This window comes from Ranitomeya imitator, chromosome 6 (genome assembly GCF_032444005.1).
Source record: "Ranitomeya imitator isolate aRanImi1 chromosome 6, aRanImi1.pri, whole genome shotgun sequence".
Taxonomy (NCBI): Eukaryota; Metazoa; Chordata; class Amphibia; order Anura; family Dendrobatidae; genus Ranitomeya; species Ranitomeya imitator.
The window spans coordinates 119,629,359-119,650,931 of NC_091287.1; the positions used below are offsets into that span (position 1 = coordinate 119,629,359).

The window sequence follows — 21,573 nt, forward strand, 5'->3', positions numbered from 1 at the left end:
AGAACCACGCGGGGGGACCTAGTGAATGAACTGCAGAGAGCTGGGACCAATGTAACAAGGCCTACCATAAGTAACACACTACGCCACCATGGACTCAGATCCTGCAGTGCCAGACGTGTCCCACTGCTTAAGCCAGTACATGTCCGGGCCCGTCTGAAGTTTGCTAGAGAGCATTTGGATGATCCAGAGGAGTTTTGGGAGAATGTCCTATGGTCTGATGAAACCAAACTGGAACTGTTTGGTAGAAACACAACTTGTCGTGTTTGGAGGAAAAAGAATACTGAGTTGCATCCATCAAACACCATACCTACTGTAAAGCATGGTGGTGGAAACATCATGCTTTGGGGCTGTTTCTCTGCAAAGGGGCCAGGACGACTGATCCGGGTACATGAAAGAATGAATGGGGCCATGTATTGTCAGATTTTGAGTGCAAACCTCCTTCCATCAGCAAGGGCATTGAAGATGAAACGTGGCTGGGCCTTTCAACATGACAATGATCCAAAGCACACCGCCGGGGCAACGAAGGAGTGGCTTCGTAAGAAGCATTTCAAGGTCCTGGAGTGGCCTAGCCAGTCTCCAGATCTCAACCCTATAGAAAACCTTTGGAGGGAGTTGAAAGTCCGTGTTGCCAAGCGAAAAGCCAAAAACATCACTGCTCTAGAGGAGATCTGCATGGAGGAATGGGCCAACATACCAACAACAGTGTGTGGCAACCTTGTGAAGACTTACAGAAAACGTTTGACCTCTGTCATTGCCAACAAAGGATATATTACAAAGTATTGAGATGAAATTTTGTTTCTGACCAAATACTTATTTTCCACCATAATATGCAAATAAAATGTTAAAAAAACAGACAATGTGATTTTCTGGATTTTTTTTTCTCAGTTTGTCTCCCATAGTTGAGGTCTACCTATGATGTAAATTACAGACGCCTCTCATCTTTTTAAGTGGTGGAACTTGCACTATTGCTGACTGACTAAATACTTTTTTGCCCCACTGTATATATATATATATATTTTTTTTTTTTTTAAAGTTTTGTGGCATAATTTCCTTGCCCAGTTTGCCTTTTTTTCTGGCTTGTTTGCCCAATTCCAGGCTAAAAATACTAGCCATCAGCTGCCCCGGAAATGGTAATTCTTATTTGAAGCACTTGGCCCAGGCTCTTCCTGATGCCCTGGTGTAGTCCCATCGGGGTAATAGGAATAGGGGTTGGTGTCAGCAGCAGTTGCTGACACCAAGCCCTAGGTTTAATAATGAAGAGGTGTCAGCCAGACACCCTCAATACTAAACCTGTAAGTGAAGAGTTAAATAAACACACACAAAGAATAAAACACTTTATTTGAAATAATCATTTAAATTAACCCAATATACTCACCCCAGGTCCAACGATAATCCAAGGGTTGTCTGCAGCCTATGTAGGAGCTTTCACAGAATGAACCTATATAGACTGTAACCAAACAGCAACTGGCAGAACTCTGCGCACTTCGTGACACACTTGGAGTTACTAGAGCTCATACTCATCTGCAAGAAAAGCAGACGAGTGCAGTCCAATAAAATGTCATATTGCACTCTGACCAATGTTAATATAAGTCACAGCTTCACTTCCTTCCTCTTCTGGCCGGGTAGAATCTAAATGATGCAGGTGGCACAGTGAAGTCATCACATCACCAGTCATAGAGATAGCGGATAGATAGACCGTGAGATAGTAGGGGTCAATGAGGAATTAGTTGGGCTGGGATATGCAAGGAAAGTAGGGAGCTGAGTAGGAGTAATGTGCTAATAGTATGAAATGTCTTCTGGCAAATGCAAGAAGTCTTGCAAACAAAATGAATGAACTGGAAACTCTTATGATGGTCACAGAATACGATGTGGTGGGCATTACAGAAACTTGGCCGGATGAAAGCCATGACTGTAACAAGTGTGGAGCGTTACACTACATTTAGAAAGGATAGGAAAGACAGAAAAGGTGTAGCGGTGTGTATTTTCATAAAATCCAACTTAAAGCCTGTGCTCAATGATGACATTGGGGGGGCTATGACAATGAAGGGTCAGTATGGGTAAATGTACAAGGGGATGGCAATGATGGACATGATCTAGACATTCAATGGGACATAGAATCTTCTGGTTATGCTAAAAGCTGCAAGTTCTAAACCACAGTTTAGGACGATTTCCTCCCCTGGTTGGTTCATCTACCAACTGAAAGAGGTAATCTGCTGCATTTGGTCCTCTCCAATAGACCAGATACAATTTCAGATCTATAGGTCAAAGGGAGCATTTGGGAAGAAGTGACTTTAATATGGTAAGTTTCAATGTAATTTTCAATCAAACATTCAAAAAGGATAAATGCAAAAATCTGGAACTTTAGGAAAGCTGATTTTAAGAGAAGAGCTTAATCAGGTAGACTGGGGCCATCTCATAGTAACTGGAGATACTGAACATGAATGGGGTATGTTTAAGGAAATACTACTAGAGTCCTGTAGAAAACTTATACCCTCAGGTATTAAAATGTCAAGGATTAAAGAGATAGCAGTATGGATAAATAAGTCACTACAAAATTTAATCAGACTAAAACAAAGAGAATTCAAAATCCTAAAGACCGAGAATACAGAAATAGCATTTCAGTAGTATAAAGATCTAAATAAGAAATGTGAAAAAGAAATCAAGCTAGCAAAATTATCCACAGAGAAGCGATATTAAAATACCTAACATTTTTATAAATACATCAATGCGAAAAGGAAAAAAAACAGATGGTATCAGCCCCTTAAAAGACAATAATAAGATAATTATAGAGGACAATGAAAAGGCTGAGATATTAAACAGGCACTTTCATCCGTGTTCACCAATGACCTATCTGTTCCAGTGATCTTTCAACAAGGCAAAAATCAAAGTTCACGACCCGATATAACTAGTTTAACATACAAAAAAGTATGCCTGTGTCTGAGCAAATCAAACATTGGCAAATCCCCCGGAACAGATGGCACTCATCCACAGATACTGAGTTAATTGAGTTCAGAAATTGACATACCACTGTATCCCCTATTCTAAAGGTACCGTTACACTAAACGACTTACCAACGATCACGACCAGCGATACGACCTGGGAAAGAATTCAGCATCGTTGAAACTGTCTTCAACATATGCCGAAGTCCTCGGGTAACCAGGGTAAACATCGGGTTACTAAGTGCAGGGCCGCGCTTAGTAACCCGATATTTATCCTGGTTACCATTGTAAAAATATAAAAAAAAAAACAGTACATACTCACATTCCGAAGTCTGTCACGTCCCCCACCGTCAGCTTCCCGCACTGACTGTCTCCGCGCTGGCCGTAAAGCAGAGCACAGTGGTGACGTCACCGCTGTGCTCTGCTTTTCGGCCGGCGCTGACAGTCAGTGCAGGGAAGCTGACGGCGGGGGACGTGAAAGACTTCGGAATGTATGTACTGGTGTTTGTTTTTTTTTACTTTTACAATGGTAACCAGGGTAAATATCGGGTTACTAAGCGCTGCCCTGCGCTTAGTAACCCGATATTTACCCTGGTTACAAGTGAACACATTGCTGGATCGGCGTCACACACGCCGATCCAGCGATGACAGCGGGTGATCAGCGACCAAAAAAAGGTCCTGATCATTCCCCAACGACCAACGATCTCCCAGCAGGGGCCTGATCGTTGGTCGCTGTCACACATAACGAGATCGTTAGCGGGATCGTTGCTGTGTCACAAAAAGCCTGACGCTGCAACGATATCGTTAACAAAATCGTTGTGTGAAGGTACCTTAAGACACTCTTATAACAGTATTGGTGCCACAGGAATGGAGGATGTCTTTTGTGGTATTGATATTTAAGGAAGGTAAGATGGATCCAGGTAACTACCATCTGGTAACTCTGACATCAGTAGTGTGCAAAGTTTTTGAGGGCATCATAATGGATGACCTACAGAGATAGGCCGGCCTCACACTAGCGTGTTTTACGGACGTAAGAGAGGTGCTGAAAATACGGATTGCATACGGCCCAATGCTTCTCTATGCCTCAGCTCCTATCAGCCGTATTTTACTGATCCGTATTATACGGTCTTCTACGGCCGTAGAAAATCGTAGCATGCTGCGTTTGTCACCGTATTGCGCAAAAAATACGCCAATGAAAGTCTATGGGGGCCAGAAAAATTCGGATTACACACGGACCAGCAGTGTGACTTGTGAGAAATACGCAGCGGTGTTCTATAGAAAAGCCGGCAATTCAGCGCGGTGTACAGTAAAATCACACTGACAGCTTACAATAGAATAGGTAGAATAAATGTGTACACATATAATAGGAGTGTATATATATATATATATATATATATATATATGTATGTATGTCAGTGAGACATATATATATATATATATATATATATATATATATATATATATATTTATTTATTTTTTCATACGGCGCTAGATAGCTTTAAAGCCGGTAATTCAATTGCCGGCTTTTGCGATCTCCTTCACAAACCCGACATGATATGAGACATGGTTTACATGCAGTAAACCATCTCATATCCCCATTTTTTTTGCATATTCCACACTACTAATGTTAGTAGTGTGTATGTGCAAAATTTGGGCTCTCTAGCTATTAAATTAAAGGGTTAAATCGCGGAAAAAATTGGCGTGGGCTCCCGCGCAATTTTCTCCGCCAGAGTAGTAAAGCCAGTGACTGAGGGCAGATATTAATAGCCTGGAGAGGGTCCACGGTTTTTGCCCCCCCCCTGGCTAAAAACATCTGCCCCCAGCCACCCCAGAAAAGGCACATCTGGAAGATGCGCCTGTTCTGGCACTTGGCCACTCTCTTCCCATTCCCGTGTAGTGGTGGGATATGGGGTAATAAAGGGTTAATGTCACCTTGCTATTGTAAGGTGACATTAAGCCAGATTAATAATGGAGAGGCGTCAATTATGACACCTATCCATTATTAATCCAATTGTCTGAAATGGTTAAAAAACACACACATTATTACAAAGTCTTTTAATGAAATAAAGACACAGGTTGTTTTAATATTTTATTAGACTCTTAATCCACCTGAAGACCCTCGCTCTGTAACAAAGGAAAAATAAAAAAACAACAATGTACATACCTCCCATTGATCTGTAACGTCCCACGATGTAAATCCATCTGAAGGGGTTAATTTTTTTTACAGGCAGGAGCTCTGCTATAATGCAGCTGTGCTGGTGCCTGTAAAACCCCAGCAAATGAATGGAAAGTAGGTCAATGACCTGTAGTTACCTTCAGTTGCGGTGAGGCGCCCTCTGCTGGATGTCCTCATATGAACTCGAGCCTGGGAACTTTTCAGAATATTTTCCCAGCCTCGAGGTCATATGAGGACAACCAGCAGAGGGCGCATCACCGCGGATGAAGGTAACTTCAGGTGGATTGAGAGAGCAATAAAATATTAAAACAACCTGTTTGTTTATTTCATTAAAATACTTTTGAATAATGTGTGTATTTTTTTAACCCTTTCATACAATTTGATTAGTAATGGATAGGTGTCAGAATTGACGCCTCTCCATTATTAATCTGGCTTAATGTCACCTTTCAATAGCAAGGTGACATTAACCCTTCATTACCCCATATTCCACCGCTACACGGGAATGGGAAGAGAGTGGCCAAGTGTCAGAATAGGCGCATCTTACAGATGTGCCTTTTCTGGGGTGGCTGGGGGCAGATGTTTTTAGCCGGGGGGGGGGGGCAATAACCATGGACCCTCTCCAGGCTATTAATTTCTGTCCTCAGTCACTGGCTTTACTACTCTGGCGGAGAAAATTGCGCGGGAGCCCACGCCATTTTTTTCCGCCATTTAACCCTTTATTTTAATAGCTAGAGACCCCAAATTTTGCACATACACACTACTAACATTAGTAGTGTGGAATATGCAAAAAAAAAAACGGGGATATGACATGGTTTACTGTATGTAAACCATGTCTCATATGATATCCTGTCAGGTTTAGGAAGGAGGTAGCAAAGCCGGCAATTGAATTACCGGCTTTAAAGCTATCTAGCGCTGTATTAAATATTAATATATATACATATGTGTCTCAATGATATATATATATATATATATATATATATATATATATATATATGTGTGTGTGTGTGTAGACAGTATATGTGTTTTTATCATTTTTTGAGAACATGGATCCATTGTATGTCCGTATGTCAGTTTTGCAAGCCTGCGAGAAAATCTCGCAGTACGGATGCCATACGGATTACATACGGAGGATGCCATGTGCAAAATACACTGACACACCCTGCCTACGGAGGAGATACGGACCACTATTTTGGGGACTTTTCTGCGTATTACGGCCGTAAATTACGGACCGTATTTTTATACGCTGAGTGTGATGCCGGCCATATATTGCAGAGAATCTAATAAATGACAACCAGCACTGATTCATTAAAGATAGGACACGTGTAACCAACATGTTGGATTACTATGAGGCGGTAAGTGCAAGTCTGCATGTTGGTAATGCGGCTGATGTGATTTATCTGGAGTTTGCAAAGGTATTTGATACTGTACCACATAACAGCCTTATACTGAAGCTACAGAGGAAAGGACTGGGGGAAACTATATGCAGATGGGTAAGGAATTGGCTAAATGACAGGAAGCGGGGTCATCATAAATGGTACATTCTCTAAATGGGAAATGGTCAGCAGTGGGGACCGTAGTGATCTGTGCTAGGACCAATTCATATTAACCTCTTTATTAATGACCCTATAGATGGGATTGAGAGTAAAGTGTCAGTCTTTGCTGATGGCACCAAACTACGTAGGATATTAAAATCTGACCTTGACGTTACAATATTGCAAAACGATCTTGATAAGATGTCTGAAAGGGCAAACACTTGGTAAGTGAGGTTTAATGTAGATAAATGTAGAGTAATGCACCTAGGACGGAGTAATCCTATAGCTGCATATACATTATATAGGAGTATAGTCAGGACTACAGAAGTGTAGAAGAACTTGGGTATTCTAGTTACAAGATTTGTGGTGTATAAAGAGAGCGAAAATCCCGCGATCCCAACGTATTGTTACCCCTTTATGAATCACTTGTGAGGCCACATCTAGAATATGGGATCCAATTTTGAGCTCCACATTTTAAAAATAATATTCAGAAGTTAAAGTCAGTTCAAAGGCAGGCAACTAGATTATTTCAAGGGATGGAGGCCTCACATATGATGAGAGGTTGGAAAAGTTGAGCTTGTTTAGCTTAGAAAAAAAGACGCCTCAGGGGAGATCTCATTTACATGTATACATATATGTGCCATCAGTACTGAAGACTGGCACATGACTTATTTCTTCCAATGACCATACTAAGGACCAGGGAGCACTCATTATGGGTAGGAGAAAGGCGATTCTGACCGCTTAATAGGAAAGAGTTCTTTCCAGTTAGAGCAGTCAGACTGTGGAGTGCCCAACCTCCAGAGGTAGTAATAACAGATACTATCACAGCTTTTAAAAAGGGCAGGATGATTACCTCGATAAACATAGCATTGGGGGTTATAGTTAATTTATTGACAAAGTGTACAATTGGTGGAGAAAGATTCAACTTGATGGACCTAGGTCTTTTTGTCAACCTATGTAACTATGTTAAAAACTGCATTTTGTGTTTACTTGTTATCTTTGTCTAATATTTAAATTTGTATGTTGATCTGAAACATTTACATGTGACAAAAGTCCTCAATATAGTATAATGCGCCCCCATAGGCAGACTTTAATATAATGCACCCCCCAGGCAGACTCTAATATACGGCTGCCCACATAGTATCTATAGTATGATGCACCTCCATTTAAAAAAAAATAAAAAAATCCAATACTCACCTCTCTTCCTCCTTTTTCCTGCCCTGCTCCGAGCTCCCTCTCATCTCCTGACAGCAGGCGCCGGGTAGTGACATCATCACGCCCACTGTCAGTGTCGGCGCCGGTGGCACCGGGCCCTCCCCCGCCTTTTCAGTGGCCCCGTATCGGCCAGGCTCCAGAGTAGGGAGATTGAATGTAACTGTATCGGCGCACTGTGCACACTGATGCATTTACAGTAGCGAAGCTCCGTTTGGGCCCCCTCAGAGCACAGGGCCTGGGGCGACCGCCCCCCTCTGCCCCCCCTCCCCCGGTAGCTGGTCCCTTCATGTGGTAATAACTCGGAACGCTTCAACACATCCCATTGATTTTGAGATTTTTTTTTTTTTCGTGACACATTGTACTTTATGATGATGGTAAAGTTATGTCCATATTTTCTAAGTTTATAAAAATGTCAGAAATTAAAAAAAAATAAAATTAGCAATTTTTGAACCTTGATTATCCTTGTCAGACCACACAAAAACATTAATAAATAATATTTCCCTCATGTCCACTTTACATCAGCACCATTTGTAAAAAATATATATTTTTTAGCTTTTTAAAAGGTTTAAAAATGTAGCAGTGATTTCTTTTTTTTTTTTCAAGGAAATGTACAAAACATATTATTTTTTTTTTTAAGGACCTATAAAATTTTGAAATAACTTTGAGGGTCCTATGTATTGGAAACTCCCAAAAGTGAAATCATTTTCAAAACTGATAGAAAATCTGTTCTGTAGAAGGACGTAGATCTGGGTATTTATTATGATGGAATATAGGCTGAACTGGATGGACAAATGTCTTTTTCGGCCTTACTAACTATGTTACTATGTTACTATGTAAAACGGCGCCCCTCAATGTAATCAAAATTGCTTTCAGGTAATTTATTAACCCTTCAGATGCTTTTCAGGAATTAATGCAAAATGGCATTGTTTTCACCACCTAAATGTTGACCTCTTCTGAACAGGTCACTGTAGTCAGTAGACTTTAAGGCCATGAATTGCCATGGCAAGCACCAGGACCACATGATCAACATGTCCAGGTGCCGATGGGGTTTAAAGAGAGAGCTGCCACTCTATTAACCATCTACATGCTGTAATCACTATTGACGGCAGCATTTAAGGAGTTAAACTACTTTGGTCAATATCTATACTGGTTGTGGCTGATGCAGCAAGTTGTCAGCTACAGTGTACAGCCGACAGCTACAGGATTGTCACCTGTCTAGGGATGCTATTCTCTTATTTCGCAGGTCAGTAAAAAGACATATTGGTGGTCACTAAGGGGTTAAATGTGATGTCATCAGTGGTGTTCGTGACAGGGACTGAGCTGTTCTTTGTTCTGCGTTGGTTGCCAATTATGATTCATGCTCAGGATGTTCTCCCTCTTCGTCGTAATCGCCTTATTGGGCACCAAATTACTTATCGAAACAAATTCCCTTATCTCATCCAAAATCTAAAAATGTGAAGGCGTCTGTTTTATTGCCAGGTTCTTTGTTTTGCTTTTTATTTTGAGATTCTGAGACCTTTTGTAAATTGTGAATTATTATACTCGAGGTGGAGAGGAATTTTGTATAAATGTGTATACACAGAGCAATCATAACTCGTCCATTTTTTCTTTTCATTCCAGAGTCTGTGCTTTAATGGAAGTGCATTTGTTTTTTACCTTGTTGCTGCTGTAGTGGATGCAACTTCAATCACCAAAGACGCTCACCAGCATCACAACTACAATAGTTGGGCAGCATCTGCGGTGAGTAACGTCACCTAATGTAATAAATTCTAAACTAATACATTAATTTGTTTTGCGGTGAAGAGATAGCTACTGTACTTGAGTAAGGCATAGTTTTTATTAGTTTGCTTCTTCTCCCATCTTCCTAAACCTCACCCAATACTGGTGTCTATCAATCCAGTGACGCCCATTGTCTGATGTCACCGCACTAATCTGCAAACTGGTAGATTTAAAGGGTACGTCTCATTTTCAGTCTTCAGGAGCGCACCATTCCCCAGCCTCCCATCTTTCTGCTTGTCCGAGGACTATGTGCTTCTGATGATTAATGGTACAGTCCAGCAGAATGGTTGGACTGCTGGCTTGGATGTACACTATCCTGTGCTGCAAGGAGAAGCAGCATTGGCTCTGTAGCATGGAGAAGTGCCAGGGCATAGATGTTCACTGGATCTGGCTACCTTTAGAGCAGTGCTTGCAAACCCTAAAACAAAAAGTTTGTAACCGCGCGTTCCTTGCCTAGCAAACCAGACACATCCAATACAATGCAGTTCCACTCTTGAGAATGAATGGAAAGCATTTTTAATGGGGCAAATTTTTACAAGCACTTTTACCCACTTAATAAGTGGCAACCCCTGTATAAAACTTAATATATTTTATAAATCTAGTCTTACTTTGGTTAGTCACAGGAGGGGTCCAAAGCCATGTTTACATGTTGCGTTTTGGATATGTCAAAAAAGCAGGTTTTGTTTTTGTTTTGTTTTTTATAGCGTTTTTTACGGATGGATGTGTCTCTTGTGCATTGTGATAAAAAAAAATCCCCAGAGTGCAAAGTACATTCAATTAAATAAAATATGAAATACTTGATTAAAAATGAGTTTTGGGCAAATATTCTACTTTTAATTGGAATCAGGCCTAGCCTGTGTGTGTGAACTTCTATGCATGTTTTATTTAAAAACTGAATATTTCCTTTTTTTCTCTTTTATCTTCACAGTTTTTTGCATTCATGGTCACAATGTGTTATGGCATAAGCACCTATTTCAGTTTTCAGTCATGGAGGACAAGGAATTAATACATTTTTCTTGCTCACAAACTGTCAAGTCCTTCATATTGCAGAAAGCCGACTTCGTGTAAGCCGCACTATAAAGTCATTTCAGCTCCATAATATTTAGTGTTTTAGATTTACAGAGTAGTTATTAATATACAGACGATGGAATTTGAGGGCATAAATATTTGCAATACTTATTCCCTAAGCCTAAAGAGTGTTTGTAAGATGGATTTCTTTTTTAAGTTCTGTACTTTAACGCCTAATGTGAAAAATTACTTGGTTCAAATATTTATTGTGCCACAAAAAACTGTAATAAAAGAACTTGGGGGGAAAAATGGCGTGCTGCCACTTGTTTTTTTTGTGTTCATATTACGTATTTAAATTTTATTAACTGGCATGGCAATGACTGTACCACTTGGTTAAGAAAATATTTTAATTACAATAAAATAAAGATAAATATTTCTGGTAAATAGTTTTGATTATTAGAAGGCCAACATTATCAAGGTACTGTAATTTGAGTCTCACATAATAGCTGTGAATATGTATTATTTACTAATACTATGCATTCAATGTAGGATTCCTTGCCTTGATGCAAAGGCGTGTGTGTGTGTGTGTGTGTGTGTAATATGCACCCTGTTAACCCCTTTACCCCCAAGGGTGGTTTGCACGTTAATGACCAGGCCAATTTTTACAATTCTGACCACTGTCCCTTTATGAGGTTATAACTCCGAAACGCTTCAACGGATCCTGGTGATTCTGACATTGTTTTCTCGTGACATATTGTACTTCATGATAGTGGTAAAATTTCTTTGATAGTACCTGCGTTTATTTGTGAAAAAAACGGAAATTTGGCGAAAATTTTGAAAATTTCGCAATTTTCAAACTTTGAATTTTTATGCAATTAAATCACAGAGATATGTCACACAAAATACTTAATAAGTAACATTTCCCACATGTCTCCTTTACATCAGCATAATTTTGGAACCAATTTTTTTTTTTGTTAGGGAGTTATAAGGGTTAAAAGTTGACCAGCAATTTCTCATTTTTACAACACCATTTTTTTTTAGGGACCACGTCTCATTTGAAGTCATTTTGAGGGGTCTATATGATAGAAAATGCCCAAGTGTGACACCATTCTAAAAACTGCACCCCTCAAGGTGCTCAAAACCGCATTCAAGAAGTTTATTAACCCTTCAGGTGTTTAATAGGAATTTTTGGAATGTTTAAATAAAAATGAACATTTAACTTTTTTTACACAAAAAATTTACTTCAGCTCCAATTTGTTTTATTTTACCAAGGGTAACAGGAGAAATTGGACCCAAAAAGTTGTTGTCCAATTTGTCCTGAGTACGCTGATACCCCATATGTGGCAGTAAACCACTGTTTGGGCGCATGGGAGAGCTCGGAAGGGAAGGAGCGCTATTTGACTTTTCAATGCAAAATTGACAGGAATTGAGATGGGACGCCATGTTGCGTTTGGAGAGCCACTGATGTGCCTAAACATTGAAACCCCCCACAAGTGACACCATTTTGGAAAGTAGACCCCCTAAGGAACTTATCTGGATGTGTGGTGAGCACTTTGACCCACCAAGTGCTTCACAGAAGTTTATAATGCAGAACCGTAAAAATAAAAAATCATATTTTTTCACAAAAATTATATTTTTGCCCCCAATTTTTTATTTTTCCAAGGGTAAGAGAAGAAATTGGACCTCAAAAGTTGTTGTCCAATTTGTCCTGAGTACGCTGATACCCCATATGTGGCAGTAAACCACTGTTTGGGCGCATGGGAGAGCTCGGAAGGGAAGGAGCGCAGTTTGACTTTTCAATGCAAACTTGACAGAAATTGAGATGGGACGCCATGTTGCGTTTGGAGAGCCACTGATGTGCCTAAACATTGAAACCCCCCACAAGTGACACCATTTTGGAAAGTAGACCCCCTAAGGAACTTATCTGGATGTGTGGTGAGCATTTTGACCCACCAAGGGCTTCACAGAAGTTTATAATGCAGAGCCATAAAAATAAAACAAAATTTTTTTCCCACAAAAATTATTTTTTAGCCCCCAGTTTTGTATTTTCCCTAGGGTAACAGGAGAAATTGGACCCCAAAAGTTGTTGTCCAATTTGTCCTGAGTACGCTGATACCCCATATGTGGGGGGGAACCACCGTTTGGGCGCATGGGAGGGTTCGGAAGGGAAGGAGCGCCATTTGGAATGCAGACTTAGATGGAATGGTCTGCAGGCGTCACATTGCGTTTGCAGAGCCCCTAATGTACCTAAACAGTAGAAACCCCCCACAAGTGACACCATTTTGGAAAGTAGACCCCCTAAGGAACTCATCTTGATGTGTTGTGAGAGCTTTGAACCCCCAAGTATTTCACTACAGTTTATAACGCAGAGCCATGCAAATAAAAAATTTTTTTTTTTCCACAAAAATTATATTTTAGCCCCCAGTTTTGTATTTTTCCAAGGTTAGCAGGAGAAATTGGACCCTAAATGTTGTTGTCCAATTTGTCCTGAGTACGCTGATACCCGATATGTGGGGGGGAACCACCGTTTGGGCGCATGGGAGGGCTCGGAAGGGAAGGAGCATCATTTGGAATGCAGACTTAGATGGATTGGTCTGCAGGCGTCACATTGCGTTTGCAGAGCCCCTAATGTACCTAAACAGTAGAAACCCCCCACAAGTGACCCCATATTGGAAACTAGACCCCTCAATGAACTTATCTAGATGTGTTGTGAGAACTTTGAACCCCCAAGTGTTTCACTACAGTTTATAACGCAGAGCCGTGAAAATAAAAAATCTTTTTGTTTTCCCACAAAAATTATTTTTTAGCCCCCAGTTTTGTATTTTCCCAAGGGTAACAGGAGAAATTGGTCCACAAAAGTTGTTGTCCAATTTGTCCTGAGTACGCTGATACCCCATATGTTGGGGTAAACCCCTGTTTGGGCACACAGGAGAGCTCGGAAGGGAAGGAGCACTGTTTTACTTTTTCAACGCAGAATTGGCTGGAATTGAGATCGGACGCCATGTCGTGTTTGGAGAGCCCCTGATGTGCCTAAACAGTGGAAACCCCCCAATTATAACTGAAACCCTAATCTAAACACACCCCTAACCCTAATTCCAATGGTAACCCTAACCACACCTCTAACCCTGACACACCCCTAACCCTAATCCCAACCCTATTCCCAACTGTAAATGTAATCTAAACCCTAACCCTAACTTTAGCCCCAACCCTAACTGTAGCCCCAACCCTAGCCCTAACCCTAGCCCTAACCCTAGCCCTAACCCTAGCCCTAACCCTAACCCTAGCCCTAACCCTAACCCTAGCCCTAACACTAACCCTAGCCCTAACCCTAGCCCTAACCCTAGCCCTAACCCTAGCCCTAATGGGAAAATGGAAATAAATACATTTTTTTTTATTTTTCCCTAACTAAGGGGGTGATGAAGGGGGGTTTGATTTACTTTTATAGCGAGTTTTTTAGCGGATTTTTATGATTGGCAGCCGTCACACACTGAAAGACCCTTTTTATTGCAAAAAATATTTTTTGCAATACCACATTTTGAGAGCTATATTGTTTTTTGCGGGACGAGTTGACGTTTTTATTGAAAACATTTTTGGGCACGTGACATTTTTTTATCGCTTTTTATTCCGATTTTTGTGAGGAAGAATGACCAAAAGCCAGCTATTCATGAATTTCTATTGGGGGAGGCGTTTATACCGTTCCGCGTTTGGTAAAATTGATAAATCAGTTTTATTCTTCGGGTCAGTACGATTACAGCGATACCTCATTTATATCTTTTTTTATGGTTTGGTGCTTTTATACGATAAAAACTATTTTACAGAAAAAATAATTATTTTTGCATCGCTTTATTCTCAGGACTATAACTTTTTTATTTTTTTGCTGATGATGCTGTATGGCAGCTCTTTTTTTGCGGGACAATATGACGCTTTCAGCGGTACCATGGTTATTTATATCTGTCCTTTTGATCGCGTGTTATTTCACTTTTTGTTCGGCGGTATGATAATAAAGCGTTGTTTTTTGCCTCGTTTTTTTTTTTTTTTCTTACGGTGTTTACTGAAGGGGTTAACTAGTGGGACAGTTTTATTGGTCGGGTCGTTACGGACGCGGCGATACTAAATATGTGTACTTTTATTGGTTTTTTTTTTTTATTTAGATGAAGAAATGTATTTATGGGAATAATATTTTTTTTTTTTTTTCATTATTTTGGAATATTTTTTTTTTTTTTTTTTACACATTTGGAAATTTTTTTTTTTACTTTTTTACTTTGTCCCAGGGGGGGACATCACAGATCAGTGATCTGACAGTTTGCACAGCACTCTGTCAGATCACTGATCTGACATGCAGCGCTGCAGCCTTCACAGTGCCTGCTCTAAGCAGGCTCTGTGAAGCCACCTCCCTCCCTGCAGGACCCGGATCCGCGGCCATCTTGGATCCGGGGCTCGAGCAGGGAGGGAGGGAGGTAAGACCCTCGCAGCAACGCGATCACATCGCGTTGCTGCGGGGGGCTCAGGGAAGCCCGCAGGGAGCCCCCTCCCTGTGCGGTGCTTCCCTGCACCGCCGGCACATCACGATCATCTTTGATCGCGGTGTGCCAGGGGTTAATGTGCCGGGGGCGGTCCGTGACCGCTCCTGGCACATAGTGCCGGATGTCAGCTGCGATAAGCAGCTGACACCCGGCCGCGATCGGCCGCGCTCCCCCCGTGAGCGCGGCCGATCGGCTATGACGTACTATCCCGTCCAGGGTCAGATAAGCCCAGGGCACCTCGACGGGATAGTACGTCTAAGGTCACAGAGGGGTTAAAATGCATAGTTTTCGACATGTAAAAGAAAATCCTACCAAGAATAATAATTTGAGAAGTTTTTCCACCTTAACGTCACCCATAGTCTGTACAAATCCATTGAGAAACACAGTAAAGTAATTTTGAGAAAGGGAAAAAAAATGACAAGACTAAAATAATGTGGTTGCATAAGTGTGAACACTGTCTTTTATAATTGGGGATGTGGTTGTGTTCAGAATTGGCTAATCACATTGAAACTCATTAAATAGTAGTCGGCACACAGCTGCTACCATATGCAGTGATTTTGATTAAGTCCATATAAAGTTTAGTTCTAGTAGGATTTTCCTGACACTTTTTTTAGTTCAATTTTACAGCAAAATCTATGGCCCATCACAAACTTACAACACAGCAAAAGGAACTCATTGTTGAAAGCTATCAAGTGAGGATAAGGTTATAAAAATTTCTATGGCATTAGATATACCATGGAATACTATGAAGACTGCCATGAAAAAGTGTCTTGAATTTGACTTAAGTGACCTTACCTAGAACTGGACATCACTCTAAAATTGATAGGCAAGAAGAAAATTGGTCCAGGAGGCTGCCAACAGTCCTAAAGCAACATTAAAGGAGCTGCATAAATTTCTGGCAGGTATTGATTGTGTACCTCATGTTACAACACTCTCCCATATTCTTCATATGTCTGTAAGGTCTTGCCACCCTGCTCCACTGGCCAAATAAGAACCTCAGCCAGACAAAATCCAGAATCAGGAACATGGTAGATGAGGGCTGTAAGAGATATGTCACTGACTGGAGAAACAATGTCAGCATCTCACAGAAACTAACCGTGTACAGGAATCTACAGAGAGACTACAGACTGGCTCTATATCTGGAGAAGCTCTTGGACCTCAGAGACAGCCATATCCTGAGCCGGTATAGACTAAGTGCCCACAATCTGGCCATCGAGTCCGGCTGGCACAGACAGAGCTACGGTACAAGCCCAGGGAGGACAGTCTGCCCACACTGTGACCTGGAGGATGAGACCCACTTCCTGCTAGACTACACCCTAGTAATGATGAGCGAGTGTACTCGTTGCTCGGGTTTTCCCGAGCACGCTCAGGTGGTCTCCGAGTATTTGTAACTGCTCGGAGAAAAAAAAAATACTCAGATCACCCGAGCGTGCTCGGGAAAACCCGAGCAACGAGTATACTCTCTCATCACTACACCCTAGTGCAGGGGTGTCAAACTGCATTGCTCGAGGGCTGCAAACATCATGTTTTCAGGATTTCCTTGTACTGCACAGGTGATAATTTAATCACCTACACACATAATGATTGCAGCACCTGGTGCAATGCTAAGGAAATCTTGAAAACACGCATGGTTTGCGGCCCTCGAGGAATGCAGTTTGACACCCCTGCCCTAGTGTACATGTGCTTTGGCAAAACTGTTTATTTGGTCCTGTCAATAAAGCTTCTTTGAATTTGAATTGATATGTAGATACTTTATGGTTTATACGTATGTGTGTGTATCTATATATATAATTGCCTAAGGGTTTTTCCGTCTGTCTGTCTGTCTGTCTGTCTGTCCTGGAAATCACGGCTCTCTGATTGGTCGAGGCCGCCAGGCCTCGACCAATCAGAGACCGGCACAGCATCGACGTAGAAATCCCGCGTCTCTGATTGGTCGAGGCCGCCAGGCCTCGACCAATCAGCAACGGGCACAGCTACGATGATGTCATAAAGGACGTAGACATCCCGCGTCTCTGATTGGTCGAGGCCGCCAGGCCTCGACCAATCAGCAACGGGCACAGCGACGATGATGTCATAATGGTTGCCATGGCGACGATGATGTCATAAAGGTTGCCTCGACCAATCAGCGACGGGCACAGTCAGCCGCGAATTCTGGAATCATCATTGTCCATATATTACAGGGACATGCATGTTCTAGAATACCCGATGCGTTAGAATCTGATTGGTCGAGGCCGCCAGTCTGATTGACACTTCTATATTGATCAGTCCTCCTGACACTTCTGTATTGATCAGTCCTCCTGACACTTCTGTATTGATCAGTCCTCCTGACACTTCTATATTGATCAGTCCTCCTGACACTTCAATATTGATCAGTCCTCCTGACACTTCTATATTGATCAGTCCTCCTGACACTTCTATATTGATCAGTCCTCCTGACACTTCAATATTGATCAGTCCTCCTGACACTTCTATATTGATCAGTCCTCCTGACACTTCTATATTGATCAGTCCTCCTGACACTTCTATATTGATCAGTCCTCCTGACACATCTATATTGATCAGTCCTCCTGACACTTCTATATTGATCAGTCCTCCTGACACCTCTATATTGATCAGTCCTCCTGACACTTCTATATTGATCAGTCTTCCTGACACTTCTATATTGACTAAGGGTTTTTCCATCTGTCTGTCTGTCTGTCTTTCTGTCTGTCTGTCCTGGAAATCCCACGTCTCTGATTGGTCAAGGCCGCCAGGCCTCGACCAATCAGCGACGGGCACAGCATCAACGTAGAAATCCCGTCTCTCTGATTGACACTTCTATATTGATCAGTCCTCTTGACACTTCTGTATTGATCAGTCCTCCTGATACCTCTATATCGATCAGTCCTCCTGACACTTCTATATTGATCAGTCCTCCTGACACTTCTATATTGATCAGTCCTCCTGACACTTCTATATTGATCAGTCCTCCTGATACCTCTATATTGATCAGTCCTCCTGACATTCTATATTGATCAGTCCTCCTGACACCTCTATATTGATCAGTCCTCCTGACACTTCTGTATTGATCAGTCCTCCTGACACTTCTGTATTGATCATTCCTCCTGACACTTCTGTATTGATCAGTCCTCCTGACACTTCTATATTGATCAGTCCTCCTGACACTTCTATATTGATCAGTCCTCCTGACACTTCTATATTGATCAGTCCTCCTGATACCTCTATATTGATCAGTCTTCCTGACATTCTATATTGATCAGTCCTCCTGACACCTCTATATTGATAAATCCTCCTGACACTTCTATATTGATCAGTCCTCCTGACACTTCTATATTGATCATTCCTCCTGACACTTCTGTATTGATCATTCCTCCTGACACTTCTGTATTGATCATTCCTCCTGACACTTCTATATTGATCAGTCCTCCTGATACCTCTATATTGATCAGTCCTCCTGACACTTCTATATTGATCAGTCCTCCTGATACCTCTATATTGATCAGTCCTCCTGACACTTCTATATTGATCAGTCCTCCTGACACCTCTATATTGATCAGTCCTCCTGACACTTCTATATTGATCAGTCCTCCTGACACCTCTATATTGATCAGTCCTCCTGACACTTCTATATTGATCAGTCCTCCTGACACTTCTATATTGATCAGTCCTCCTGACACTTCTATATCGATCAGTCCTCCTGACACTTCTATATCGATCAGTCTTCCTGACACCTCTATATCGATCAGTCCTCCTGACACTTCTATATCGATCAGTCCTCCTGACACTTCTATATCGATCAGTCTTCCTGACACCTCTATATCGATCAGTCCTCCTGACACTTCTATGTTGATCAGTCCTCCTGACACTTCTATGTTGATCAGTCCTCCTGACACTTCTATATTGATCAGTCCTCCTGACACTTCTATATTGATCAGTCCTCCTGACACTTCTATATTGATCAGTCCTCCTGACACTTCTATATTGATCAGTCCTCCTGACACCTCTATATTGATCAGTCCTCCTGACACTTCTATATTGATCAGTCCTCCTGACACTTCTATATTGATCAGTCCTCCTGATACCTCTATATTGATCAGTCCTCCTGACACTTCTATATTGATCAGTCCTCCTGACATTCTATATTGATCAGTCCTCCTGACACTTCTATATTGATCAGTCCTCCTCGACCAATCAGCGACGGGCACAACGACGATGATGTCATAAAGGACGTAGAAATCCCACGTTTCTGATTCAGCGACGGGCACAGTATCGACAATGATGTCATAAAGGTTGCTTCGACCAATCAGGGATGGGAACAGTCTGACGCGAATTCTGGAATCATCATTGTCCATATACTACGGGGACATGCATATTCTAGAATATCCGATGCGTTAGAATCGGGCCACAATCTAGTATATATATATCTATGGATGGATATCTATGGATGGATATCTATATCTATACAGATATACAGAAAAACCAGAACCCTCGGAGCAGCCCAGCCAAGCCCAACCGGACCAGAACACCAATCACAACAACCTGACAAAAGTCGGAATTAGGAAGATGGCAGACGAAGGCCAGGAGAGGTATGTTAATGACTGGAAGAATGATATCATCAGCTCACAGAAACTGACCATGTACCGGAGCCTACAGAGAGACTACAGACTGGCCCCATATCTGGAGAAACTCCCAGACCCCAGAGACCGCCAGATCCTGAGCCGATATAGACTCAGTGCCCACTGTCTGGCCATCGAATGTGGCCGACACAGGCAGAGCTACAAGCCCAGGGAGGAAAGACTGTGCCAACACTGTGATCAGGAGGCCATAGAGGATGAAACCCACTTCCTGCTACATTGCTCCAAATACTCAGCAGTGAGGGACACTCACTTCAGGAGACTCTCACATCTCTTCCCAGACTTCATCACCATGAAGGAGGAAGAGAAAACATATATCCTGCTGGGAGAAGAAGAGAGCGCAGTGGAGATAGCAGCGCGGTATGTGAGCGAATGTCATAGACTGCGAGAAAGAGAACTATGATGCCATGGACTATAGCCCCCACCCTGGATCTGCCCCATCCACCTCCCCTATGCCATGGACTATAGCCCCCCACAATGGATCTGCCCCATCCACCTCCCCTATGCCATGGACTATAGCCCCCACCCTGGATCTGCCCCATCCACCTCCCCTATGCCATGGACTATAGCCCCCACCCTGGATCTGCCCCATCCACCTCCCCTATGCCATGGTCTATAGCCCCCACCCTGGATCTGCCCCATCCACCTCCCCTATGCCATGGACTATAGCCCCCACAATGGATCTGCCCCCATCCACCCTCCCTACAGCTCCTACCCAACATCCCCACAGTCCCTATCCCTATTGCCTTTATACACTTGCTTTGGCAAAACTGATGTGTATTTGGTCCTGCCAATAAAGCTTCTTTGACTCTTGAATATATATATATATATATATATATATATATATATATATATATATATATATATATATATATACAGTGGGGCAAAAAAGTATTTAGTCAGTCAGCAATAGTGCAAGTTCCACCACTTAAAAAGATGAGAGGCGTCTGTAATTTACATCACAGGTAGACCTCAACTATGGGAGACAAACTGTGAAAAAAAAATCCAGAAAATCACATTGTCTGTTTTTTTAACATTTTATTTGCATATTATGGTGGAAAATAAGTATTTGGTCAGAAACAAACAATCAAGATTTCTGGCTCTCACAGACCTGTAACTTCTTCTTTAAGAGTCTCCTCTTTCCTCCACTCATTACCTGTAGTAATGGCACCTGTTTAAACTTGTTATCAGTATAAAAAGACACCTGTGCGCACCCTCAAACAGTCCGACTCCAAACTCCACTATGGTGAAGACCAAAGAGCTGTCAAAGGACACCAGAAACAAAATTGTAGCCCTGCACCAGGCTGGGAAGACTGAATTTGCAATAGCCAACCAGCTTGGAGTGAAGAAATCAACAGTGGGAGCAATAATTAGAAAATGGAAGACATACAAGACCACTGATAATCTCCCTCGATCTGGGGCTCCATGCAAAATCCCACCCCGTGGGGTCAGAATGATCACAAGAACGGTGAGCAAAAATCCCAGAACCACGCGGGGGGACCTAGTGAATGAACTGCAGAGAGCTGGGACCAATGTAACAAGGCCTACCATAAGTAACACACTACGCCACCATGGACTCAGATCCTGCAGTGCCAGATGTGTCCCACTGCTTAAGCCAGTACATGTCCGGGCCCGTCTGAAGTTTGCTAGAGAGCATTTGGATGATCCAGAGGAGTTTTGGGAGAATGTCCTATGGTCTGATGAAACCAAACTGGAACTGTTTGGTAGAAACACAACTTGTCGTGTTTGGAGGAAAAAGAATACTGA

The 21,573-nt window shown here is 42.0% G+C and overlaps 1 protein-coding gene across 1 annotated transcript in view; it reads left to right on the plus strand.

Annotated features, from left to right (window-relative positions):
* CMTM8 (CKLF like MARVEL transmembrane domain containing 8) overlaps positions 1–10,958 on the plus strand; it is a 102,583-nt gene extending 91,625 nt beyond the window's left edge. The window contains exons 3-4 of the mRNA XM_069732468.1: positions 9,483–9,602; positions 10,570–10,958. Coding sequence (XP_069588569.1) covers positions 9,483–9,602; positions 10,570–10,647 — 198 coding nt within the window. The 3' untranslated portion in view covers positions 10,648–10,958. The remainder of the gene's footprint in view (positions 1–9,482; positions 9,603–10,569) is intronic.
* Positions 10,959–21,573: the final 10,615 nt, after the last annotated feature.